Source organism: Miniopterus natalensis, chromosome 17 (genome assembly GCF_054644295.1).
Source record: "Miniopterus natalensis isolate mMinNat1 chromosome 17, mMinNat1.hap1, whole genome shotgun sequence".
Lineage (NCBI taxonomy): Eukaryota > Metazoa > Chordata > Mammalia > Chiroptera > Miniopteridae > Miniopterus > Miniopterus natalensis.
In genome coordinates this window covers 21,466,364-21,478,379 of record NC_142097.1, presented here as the reverse complement: position 1 = coordinate 21,478,379, position 12,016 = coordinate 21,466,364, and the positions used below count along the sequence as shown (strand labels likewise).

At 50.4% G+C, this 12,016-nt stretch overlaps 1 protein-coding gene across 1 annotated transcript; it reads right to left on the bottom strand.

The window, feature by feature from the left end:
- Positions 1-541: 541 nt before the first annotated feature.
- On the bottom strand, positions 542-9,647 carry DCAKD (dephospho-CoA kinase domain containing). Its single transcript, XM_087826574.1, has 4 exons — positions 9,526-9,647; positions 8,950-9,153; positions 4,912-4,999; positions 542-1,861 (listed from the first exon to the last, which is right to left on the bottom strand). The coding sequence occupies exons 1-4, from the start codon at positions 9,635-9,637 to the stop codon at positions 1,570-1,572; spliced, it is 696 nt and encodes a 231-aa protein (XP_087682700.1). The 5' UTR covers positions 9,638-9,647; the 3' UTR covers positions 542-1,569.
- Positions 9,648-12,016: the final 2,369 nt, after the last annotated feature.

Sequence of the window (12,016 nt, the reverse complement as noted above, 5' to 3'; positions counted from 1 at the left end):
CTGGAGTAATAGGACACCTTGTTACCTCAATGAGGGGTCCATACCCCTCATGCCAGGTCCCACTAAACCCAGGAAGCAGCTGCCTTCTTCCTTTCTCATCCTGCCCAGGCCCCAACCTGAAGCTCACCAGCCTTTGCCCCTAGGGGTTTGCAGTGAGTTAATAAGCTGGTCTCCAAGGTCTGAGCAGCTCTGGGAAATGGGCACTAAATATGGCCACCAGAGCATTCACATTTGTCACACTCATTTCTGGCCTTAATAGGTTGCTGGCCAGGATCACCACATCAGCAGGTCTGCCAGCTCTGGCAATGGAAAGGTGATGTCTACACTGGTTTAATTGGCTTGGGGAAGGAAGATGGAGGGAGTGGGCACGATGCTGCCCCTGTACCTCCACCTGCCTCTCACAAGGGTACACCTGGAGCTAGCTGGAATCCTCCTGGCACCCCAGGAGAAACCAGAGGGCTACTGTACCTTCTGGGGCCCAGGCTTCAGTGTAGGAGGAGGCCAAGTATAACCCAAATGGTATCAGCCAAGTCTGGGAACCTTAACTGGCCCATGGTGCTAGGGGAACAATGGCAGTGTAGGGCATTTCAGATCAACACACTTTATTAAGCACCAATGGCGAGGCAGGCTCTGCACAAGGAACAGAGATGAATAAGACAGTCCCTGCCCTCAAAGGGCTTACAGTCTAGTAGGAGAGACCAACAGCTTTGGGTTGATTGCTGTACTGTGGATTCAGATAAAACACGATGATGGTGGTATCCCAGAGCACCTAACCCAGCCTGGGGCTTCACACAGTGCCTGAGCTGGGAGTCAGCCAGTTACAGGGGGAGGAGTATTCCAGGTAGGGGAACAGCACAGTGAAGGCACGGAGGTCAGAAACAGCCTGGTGTGCTTGGACTACCAGGGGTTCAGGGCTAGGAGTACATGGAGTGGAAGGTACAGAATGGTGGGAGGTGATGAGCAGGGTAAGGGGAATGCTGGACAAATGCCAAAGGGGGACAGTGGGTCATCCCAGAAGAGGCCTGGCCTCTGCAAACTACTGCATTACCCACAGGGAATCCTCACAGCATCCTGGCCAAGGGCATCAACCTAAGGGAGAGTCCTGTTTGAAGATGGTAGTCCTTGGTCTAAAATGATTTGCCATGGTCCATGAAGGAGGTTTTGGCCACAATGGGGCATGTGCTCAGAGAGGGTCCAAGCCCAGGGAACTTCCCAGCTTTAAACACTGCTGACAGCCACACAGACAGTGTTCCTCATTCCCACCCACAATAAATTTATGTCTCCCACAGTTGCTTTCATGTCCCACTGTGGACACTGTAGGTGGTTTCAGAGGAAAGGGCCCTGGGGAATGTAGGAAGGAATATCTACTGACAGGGCTGTTTCTTTGCCTCAGACAGAATGTACCCCAAACAAGGGTCAGCCCAGTGCAGGGTTCCAGCCCAGAGAGAGAGAGATAAGGAGAGAGAGGGGGAGGGATATGAGGGGGCTGAGAAAACAGGATGCATTCATCACCTAGCTTCAGCCTCCGAGGAGATCGAGGCCTGGGTCTTCCTGTCTTGAAGTCCCCAGCTAGGGGGAAGGCAGGAGGTAGCGGGTGAGCAAATAGAGGAGGCTGGCAATGCCAGCCAGACCTGTGAGGACTCCGAGCCTCAGGGGCAGGTACTCTAGGGAGCGCTCCAGCTCCGCGTGCAGAAGGATGACCTGGCGTTTGGTGATGCTCCACTCGCCCGAGTTGTCTAGAACGTGGCGGGCCATGCGGGCTTTGTCCTTCAGAGGCAGCTGAGCATTGATCCGAGCCTCTGCGTCCTCACGGTTCAGGTTGTTCCGCCGCATCAGCCGTGCTAGCTGTGTGTCCCGGTCGCTAAGGGCAGGGCAAAAGGGCTGGTCAGGCTTTGTAGGCCCCACCCTCCCTCTCCCCCACCAAGTTACAGGGGTGTGCAACCCCTTCTCTCAATTCAGTTTAGGGTCCCACAGCCGGGAGGAAGGCCTGGGAAGTTCGCAGGCTCCCCCTACCTCACACTACTCTGTGAGGACCCTGATAGCATGATGGCCTTAATACAAACAAGGGGAAAGGCTGCAAAAGCTGCTTTCTGCCATCTGGGGCTTCTCTGCTTTGCCACCAGACCTGAGATTTCCCAGTTATAAGATGAGAGGATTTGATCACCTGGAATCAGCTACATCCTGGATCCCTGGATGGATGACCTTTACTGGAAGGCCTGTGCCTGCAAGCTAAACGCTTCCTGCACTTCCCCTGGGGGCTTGGGCCTGCTACATCAAAAATAGCTTCCTGGGCCACCACAAAGACCCCTTTCCTTGCCTCTACTCCCACTCCTTCGTATTTAGAGCAAAAGGACCATGAGGAAATGGTGGCTGCTGAAGAAAGATGAGCGAGCCTCAATATGCTTCTCGTGGAGCAAGGACTTGAGAATTGGATCCCCTCAGTCCTTGGGACAGGACAAAGCACTGCACATTAAGCTGAACAACCCCTAGTCTCCTAACTACAAAAGAAATTCAAAGGATACCTCTTTGGCCCACTCTGATGTCGCTACCTTGGTCCTTCCTCAGGAAACTCTCTGTCCTGCCTTTGGCTACACAGGAACAGCCCGCTGTGCTCTGGAATAGGGTCATCTCTGACACCCCTCTAGCTCCGTGACTACCTAAGCCCCTCATTGGGAACAAAGGAAAAGGGCTGCAGCAGCTGCTTCTGCCACTGGGGCCTCTCTGCTTCACCCCTTGGCCTGAGATTTCCCAGTTATAAGATGGGACAATAGGTCACTACAATTTGGTCCTTTCTTAGGTGTGGCCTACACCTGGGATGTGAAGACAGAGCTTCTAAGGACAGATATAACCTGAACACCAGCCAGTTCAGTTCCAGTTCCATTCAGAACAAAATGCTGCAGAAAGTAATTTCTGGCTGGGTGATCAGGGAAACCTTTCAGAGGAGGTGGCATTAGTAATGGCCTTGAAAAGTAAGTAGGACTTCTGATTTCCTTTGTTATGGGGGCAGGGTACTATCAAGGTCATGGGACCAATCCCTGCCTGGCTGAGAACAAGAACTCTATCAAACCTTAGGAATATCTCAGGTCTAGGGCTGGGAAAATCTGGGTGAGAGAAGAGATGGCTTAGGGACACCTGAGTGCACACCCTTCAGAAGGTGTGGCCTAGACCAGAGAGCCTCCTGGAATGTGAAGGCAGAACTCTCCAGCAGCCGTTCCTGTGGCTCAGAAATATTTGTGGTAACGAGATTTTTACAAAACACTTATTCCACAATTGGCACATTCCTTGAAAATGTCAATTATCACATTTTAGTATAATCATATTTTGGTAAATGCCCCATATTATTTCAAATGCATCAGGGGTAGTAAGGCAGTTAAAGGAATCCATGAGGGGAACCTAATTTTTATAAAATGTAGATCCCTTTTATGAAAAGCAAATAACCACACTCATTCATACCTCTGGCAGCTCTCTCGAGTTGTATACCCACATGTGCTGAAAGTGGGGCATGAAACCACCAGGACTTTGGCAAAGGTTCCTTGGCTGGTGAGTGGGGCTGGAGGATCTCCTGGACAACAGGCAGAATCTACAAAGCCCCATTTATCTGCCAGGAGCCATAGCTATCTCTGCTCTTAGCAAATAGACCAACCTTGAAGGGAAGTGCCGGAAGACGGTGGCAAGGGCAGGCATGGAGGCATCTGGTGACTGCAGATGCAACCTGTTTTCTCACCTACACTCAAGATTCTTTCTTTTGGATCCCTTGGTGCAAAGTTCCAATTGTATTAAGACTCCAAGGCAAAGAGAATTCCAAGTCTTCGTGGAGTTTGCTTGGCCTCAGTTGACAGTCTTTCACAAACAGGGGACAAAGAACCCAGAGAGGTTGTATGTTTACATGGAGAGACATGGGCCCAAGCAGGAGCTATGAGGAAGCCTGAGTCTCTACACCAGGCTCAGCAGACTCACATTGGGTTTTAAATGACAGTCTATGGGGGGGAGCTGGGGGGGGGGCAGGGTGATGCTTAGGGCAGTTTATGGTGGGGAGGGAGGGCAGGGTGATGCTTAGGGCACTGAGCACGCTAGGCCCCATCTCCAGTGTGCCAGAAACCTCCCATGCATTAGTTTCCTGAGAGCCACCCAGTGCCCAAAATACCCACAGAGCCAAGTGCCCACCTTTGTGTCTGTTTTGCTTGTGGGCGGCATCCAGGAAGTTTCTGAGAGACAGAAACACTCATCCTACTCTCTCACCCCACTGGGACTGTGACTCATTTTTTCTGACAGATCCTCCTCTGTTTGTCATACCTGATTCTGGTTTGCTTCATATCCTGGGGGATTCTGAGAACAAAGCTCCTTCCTAAGCTGGGCTCTGACAGTTTACTCCCTGCAACTTTCGGTCCAAATATGTTGCCAATGGGAGACCCTGGACAAATTCTGTTACCTCTCACCACGTACCACACCCCCCTCCTCGCCCAAGTTTTCTTTTCTATAACTCAGAAGTATCAGCTAATGACCTGAATACCTCATCTTGAAAGGTAAATTGAGTGAAGTAATAAGTGTGGGAGCTGTTTGGAAAGTTGAGAAGTGCTGGAGGAGGGAAAAGGGATCCAGTGAACAACAACATGGTAGCCCTGGGCAGAGCCTGGCATCTGGTATGAAGTGCCTCCAACAGCCAGCAGGGGGAGACCTTCCCAAGCACTAGAGAAACCTGGGGGCCATCCCTTCCCACACCTAACGGGGTATATTTGGATCAGGCACAGAGGTTGGCTTCTGTAGGCTCTGGGTACTGCTGCCCTAACCCCCTGTGCTTCCTGGCCGCCCTGTGGGGAAAGGGCAGTGATGGGGCCATTTCTCAGGCACATGCCTTACTCCAGGGGTCCTGCTTTCTAGCTTCAGTCAGGCCAGGCAATGCCACACACTCACCAGTATACCACCACTGTGTGCTTCATGTACTTGAGTAGTTTCTTGGTCTCAAACAGCAGGGGGATATCCAGAATCACGTAGCGGTATCCTGGAGAAAAGATGGGAAAGCCACAAGCTCAAGTCTGCAAGCACACACTAAGGACTATGTGTTAGGCATGGGAACATAGTTGAAGCTACTGGCTCCTACCAGTGAAAGCTCCCCAACAGAGGGGGATAGGCATAACCTGAGAGCTAGCCAGTTCCAAAGCCATTCAGAACAGAATGCTGCAGAAAGTAATTTTTGACTGGATGAGCAGGTAAGACCTTATAGAAGGAATGGCATCTGTACTGGCTTTGCAAAGGAGGTAGGACTTTTGATACTTGAAAATGAGTGGTTGAAAGTGAGAGTTCCAGGAATGGGGAACAGCAAATCACAAGGATCAGCAAGGTCCTATTGCTCTGGCTGAAGTGGAGGTCTTGAGCAGCATGAGGCAAAATTGACGAGGTGGTCAGGCAGGCCCAAAGCATTGAGTTCACCCTGACCCTGAACCCAAAGAGTTGTTATTTCTGAACATGGAAATGACACAGCCAAAACTGTAGGAGACTGGGAAGAATCTGCAGGAGTAACTGGGTCCTTTCCACCCTACTTGTGCCAGGTCCAAGCCTGCCTCCCTGCTGAAGAAGAATCCTGTATGGCTACCTCTACCAGCTCTCCACAAGAGACTCACATGTGGATTGCAGCCATCAAGAAAGGGGCTGCTTCTTAGGATCAGAGGCAGACCTCCAGCCTGGGATTGGAGGGACAGGGCTGGAGGTGTTGCAGTGGTTATGATAAATACTAAACTAACTCCAGTGGGGTAAAAGCACTGGCTGGCTCTTCCACGACAAGCCAAGTCAAGTCAAGGGCGGCACCCTCACCCACTGTGAGTGGGCACATCCCTGGGCTGCCCACCCAGGAATACCGTGGGCTCCACACTCCTAGTTCTCTTTAAGCCAGTGACCCATGTAGGTGTAATAAAGCTGGTGGGGGTCCAGAAGCAGTAAGAGGAAGGGACGGGCACTGCTCTGCCTACAGACTCCTGCCTGGCTTACATGGTGTCCCACTGCAAACACTTCCAACCACAGATCCAGACACATATCACACGAATTCCAAGTGTGTCACAGGGAAACTCGCACTCTAGGTGATGCAGGGAACAGAGTGACAACACAAGCTACTGGGTTTCCTGTTCCCCAGGATCTGTTGCTCAGGAAGACTTCAATTGAATAAGGAGTTAGGAGAACGGGCTTTGATGACATGCTTGGGTTTGTAACGCCCCACTTTCCTACCATGTGACTTTGGGCCCCTTAATAAACTTCATTTGGCCCGGCCGGGCGTGGCTCAGCGGTTAAGCGTCGACCTAGGATCCAGGCGATCAGGGTTCGATTCCTGGTCAGGGCACATGCCTGGGTTGTGGGCTGCAGCCGATCAATGACTCTCTCATCATTGATGTTTCTAGCTCTCTCTCTCCCTCTCCTTTCCTCTCTCTGAAATCAATAAAGATATATTTTAAAAATAAATAAATAAATAAACCTCATTTGGCCCAGCCAGCGTGGCTCAGCGGGGTAAGCATCAACCTATGATCCAGGAAGGATATCAAGGTTCAATTCCCGGTCAGGGCACATGCCCGGATTGTGGGCTCAATCCCGAGCAAGGGGTGTGCAGGAGGGAGCCGATCAATGACCCAACAGCTGGTGATCTTATCTGACGTTTGATTATACGAAGATAGGTTCATCTTGCAGAAACATCAAACTCATCATTGATGTTTCTATCTCCCTCTCCCTCTCCCTTCCTCTCTCTGAAATCAATAGACATATTTAATAAATAAACAAATAAATAATAAAAATAAACAAACCTCATCTGTGTAAATGAATGAAAAGACTACCCACTTCACAAGATGGGAAGGATTAAATGAATGAAGTCATGTAGACCACACAGCAGCCCCTTACCCAGACCCTCACTAAGTGCTCCATAAATGCTGGCTATTATTACTACTGTTCCCTGAGGAGGGAGGCCTGCAGTGCTGGCTCCCCCGCTCCCCCCTAACTCAGAACAGGAGCCAGGGCCAGATCCTCTCTGGGCCTCTTATCTCTCTTTCCTGCTCTGCTCCCATTCCTTCCTCTCCCCTCACTGTCCTTTCTCCCCAGCCCCTCTCGGGAGCTCGTGGCCAGTTCTTTGGTTCACCAGCAAAGGGCTATTCAGCTGTCACATCCCTCCTGCTTGATAAGCTCTGCAAACTAACCTGACTCTATTAAGACATCCGTCTGCCTACACAGAGACCTCCCCAACAGCTGGTGATCTTATCTGACGTTTGATTATACCAACTCTGACAGTTGTATTTGTTATAGTCATCAGGGAAAAACTGGGACTGTGGAAGCCACAGCTGTCCCCATTTTTCACCTTATCGAGCTGAAAAGAGCTTTCTGGCTTTTATTTAAGTGGTGGTGGTTGGAGGGGGGGGCTGGGTGGATGACACTGCGGGAGAACTTTGGAGCGGGTGACATTATCCGACGCTTAATTTCATAAGGGGAAAGCCATTGTTGTCTCAGAGCCCAGCAGATGTACTTGCAACTGGCCTGGGAGTGAACGCAAAAGGGCAGGAATAAAAGGCAGAAGGCTTCACTCCTGGGTGGGGACAGGAAGGGATCCTGGCACCCACACAAGAGGGATGACAAAGGGAGAATCTAGAGACTCTCCTTGAGGAAGGAGGAAGGGAGGTAGGCCTGCGGGAAGGTACTGAGATGCAGAGCAAAAAGGTGATCCAGCAGAGAGGGTGCCTGGAGCCAGATCCCACCCTGGCCAGAACTGGGGAAGGTAGGTCAGCACCATGGATGCTTGTCAAGTCATCCCTTTCCTTCTGGAGAAAGGTTCTGGCCAGAGGGGGTGGGGTTCCCCACTCTATATATGAACTTGACTCCTGAGAAAGTAAGGGGTTTGGACATGATCGCAGTGCAAAAGCCAGAAGAAAACCTAGAAGCCACCCTCATACCCTCCAGGAAGGAAAGTCTCAGCATCATGACTGACAGTGGGGAGACAAGCAGCCAGGCCTTTAACACTGAGACCAGACTGGAGGCCACATGTGCCAAAGGCTGCAGGGGGCCCTAGGCCAGCCTCTCACCTGATCCCAAGCCACTGCTCTCTGCTCAACCACTTTTGGTGACTGGCTCCATCATGGACAGTAAGTATTAGGTCACCCCTGCCCAACACAGTCCTGAAGAAGGGGATTTGAAATGTGCTGTATAGTTTGGGAAAGGCTAGCAACAGCTGTGGAAGGTGCTTGCCGACTGACCACAGACCCCTACTTTTCAAACACTCTTCCCTTCTTTCAGTCCCAGCAAGGCACCTGGCTGTCTCTGTACATGCCAGGCTAACTCTCTCCATGGAGCCCTAGCCTCAAAGGATTACTCTCCACTTAGAACCTCTCCACCACCTGCCCTGGCCACCCTGGATCCTCTCCAATTTCCTATCTGCAAACTCACTTTCCCAGGAGGCTTGACCAGCACCAAATCTGACTCTGACTGTGGTTTCTATTTGTGGGGTGATGAACAGTCACTGATGTGGACTCTGAAGCTCCCTAACAGCTTTGCAAGGTTGGCATTATTAGTCTCACTAAGCAGATGAGGAAACAGGCACAGGGGTTGGCTCACTGACAAAGTCAAACAGCTATAAATTGTGAGGGTGAGGACTTAAACCCAGGTCTTATGATCCCATTAATCATCAGCTGTTATTCCCATCCCTACTAGAAAAATCAACTTACTTCCTGGGGATCATGGCTCAAAAGCCTCAAGTGTCTCTTCTCATTAAATTGTCAACCTCCTTAAGAGTTGAGGGACATGTGCTTCTTTCCTCTGGGACTGGTACGGGGCTCTGCATGGGGGGTGCCAATAAACAGTGTGAACTCTACAGCCTGGATATCCAGCTCCCCACCCCACCCATCCCACCAACCTTTCTGCAGAGGAGAAGGGCGCTGGCCCTGGAAGGAGAGGGCTTTGCCCACCCCTGTCCCAGGCCCTGGGTCTTACCCCGAAGGAAGTACTTGAAGGTCTCCTTCATCATTTCCTTTTGGATCTCAGGGTGGGTGATGGTGTTGAGCAGATGCCGCCGGTCAGGCTGGTTAAATATCAGGTCCCCCAGGACCTTGCGATTGATGTCTCCATTCTCCAACAAGACTTCAGTGCCAAAGGCCTCCACGATGCGCCGGTGGGCAGGGCATCCTGGCTGGACAACTGTGGCAAGGGAATAAGATGGGGTCACTCTTTGGAGCCTCTAGGCCAGCCAGAGGACCCCAAGTGACTAAAGGCAAAATGATGGGGGAACCCAGGGTTGCTTCTTTCAGTTAACGAGGGGAGGAAAAGCAGTTAAGGAAGAGAACAAAGTACAGAGAATCCCTCATGTTGGTCATGGGGTGAAGGGAAGGAGAGGGGATGTCTAGTGAAAGGGAGGAATAAAGAGAAAAGCAGGAGGACGAGCATGGGACAGGGAGCGGGACAGGGTCGAAAAGAAAGTCTTCCCTCCTCTGAGGCCTTGGAAGGCTTTATAAGAAAGAAGCACAAGGGAGCTGCCATGTATAACCCCACAACCCGAACCCTCCAACTCACCATGTCGGGCGATGACATCAACATCAATCACTGCACAACCCAGCTGCTGGAACACCTGGATCACTGAGCTCTTGCCTGAGGCAATGCCCCCTGTCAGGCCCACCAGGAACATCTTCCCAGGAAAAAGGGAAAGCTCAGCCAATCAGGATGAGCCACCACAGGAATTCCAGAAGGACCTGCCTGTGGGACAAGAGCAGGCCTGGTCAGTGCTGGGAGAGGAAGGCAGAGGAAGGGGAGGGAGAAACAGCCTGGTTGGGGAGTCAAGCCTGGAGCTTGGGGAGCTCTGGGTCCATCCTGAAACAGAAAACTCAGGAAAGGCCTCTGGTATTCTTTTAAAAACACTCATAAAGAAGGCAAACGAACATAGTCTAAATTTAGCAAAGTGCTGAGGAGGCAGAACAAGGTCAGGTGCCATTAAGCAAAGTGTGCTTTCTAGGAGGTGGCAGTAACTGACATAGGCACACTTCCAGTAGGAAGGGGACACCTGTCCGTCTATGGTGAACCCAAGGCACTTCCAGATGCCCACAGAAACAAGTCCCCCCTTCCCAGCCTCTACTTTTTTGTTAAATTGATTTTAGAGAGAGGATGGGAAAGGGAAAGAGAGAGAGAGAAACATCAATGTGAAAGAGAAACACTGACTGGCTGCCTCTCACATGCACCCCAACCGGGGATTGAGCCTGAAAGCTGGGCATATGCCCTAACTGGGAATGGAACTGACAACCTTTTGGTGAACAAGATGACGTTCAACCAACTGAGCCACATGAGCCACTTTCTAGTCTTGAACACCTAGGTTCACAGAAAGAAATGGCCGGCCTGCCCCACCCTAACACCAGCAGGACTATCTGGGTGGCAAGTCTAGATTGAGATGAGTAATCCCTCCTCCTTAGCTAACAAGGGGGCCAGATGGGAGTCTCAACGGCAAGCAGTGGTTCAGTGGCCACTAAACCTGAGGTTTAGAGAAGTATGGGTCTTGCCATGAAGAAATGTGAGGAAAGGATAACAGGCTTGGGGGGATAACTTTGAGCTTGGTGTAACTTGCGGTTCTCACACTGAGCAGCAGTAGTACAGCATGAAGGTAAGGAGCATGGACTTCTTCAAATCCAGTTCCTCGCTTACATGCTGTGCAACCCCAGGCAAGACACCTGCCTCTCTGAAGCTGTTTTCTCATCTATAAAATGCAGAGTGACATTATCTGCCTCCTAGGCTGTCATGCAGACTAAATGAGAAAATGCTTATGAAGCTCTTGGCACGCTGTCTGATAAAGGAAGTGAGGATGGTGATGTGGGGTGGAAGGTGGGGGTTACAGTCAGACTGCAAGAAAAAAAGACTTTCATGAAGTTAGGTCCCCATTCCTCTAACCTCAAGACTACCTAACAATATATTTTTTAAATAGTCATGTTGTAGCCCTGCCTGGGTAGCTCAGTTGGTTAGAGAGTCGTCCTGATAGGCCAAGGTTGTGAGTTTGATCCCCCGTCAGGGCACATACAAGAATCAACCAATAAATAAATGGAACAATAAATTGATGCTTCTCTCTTAAAAAAAAAAAAAAGTCATGTTGCATTATCTGGAGTAAACAGGGTTACCATGTCGTGAACTTTGGTAACCCTGGATGAAAGTAATTAAATTCAAGGCTAAGTCTTCCCATCCTTCCTTCAGTGTCAAATGATGTCTCCAGGACCTTGAAATCTGTCATGACTTTTTGTTGTTGTTAAATAGCAGATTTACTGTCCTAATTACACTTTGCTTGAGCTTATACTGAAATGAGTTTGCTACCCTGAGGACACACCAAATGGCAGGGGAAGGCAGCTGTTTAGATGTGGGCTGAGTGCATGGGTGGCTTGGAGCATCACGGGGACCAACCTAAAAGTTTAAATCTACCCAGGCTCATTATCACCCAGGGAAGCCAGGGGCGGAGAGAGGGAAATATCCACCAGCTTTGTCATCCAAATGGAGAGACCTAAGTTATTAAACCATTTACAAAGCATTTCTCCTCAATCTGAGACTGGAGTCGTCCCCAGGTGGTCTCCCTCCAGTTTACAAAAAGGATTTAGGATAGGGTTCAGTTGCCAAAACAAAAGTTCATCTACACAGCTGAAGTTTGACATGGAGAATCCAGCAACAGCGTTGTTTTGTTTGTTTTAACCCACACCTGAGGATACTTTTTCCATTGCTTTTCAGAGAGTGGGAGGGAGAGACATCGATGCGAGAGAGATGCATCAATTGGTTGCCTCACGCACCCCAACAGGGGCCGGGGATCGAGCCTGTAACCGAGATACGTGCCCTTGGCTGGAATCGAACTCAGGACCATTCAGTCTGACGCTCTAACCACTGAGCAAACCAGCCAGGGCAAGCAACGGTGTTTTTAATCCCAACTCTGTCTTGTTGTCTCTAAAGCAATGGGTCCGCTACTCTTTTGTTGAAGACCAATCTGAAACAATGGGAGTAGGACTTGAGAATAGGTCCTGGTGGAGCAAAAAGGCTAAGGGCAGTT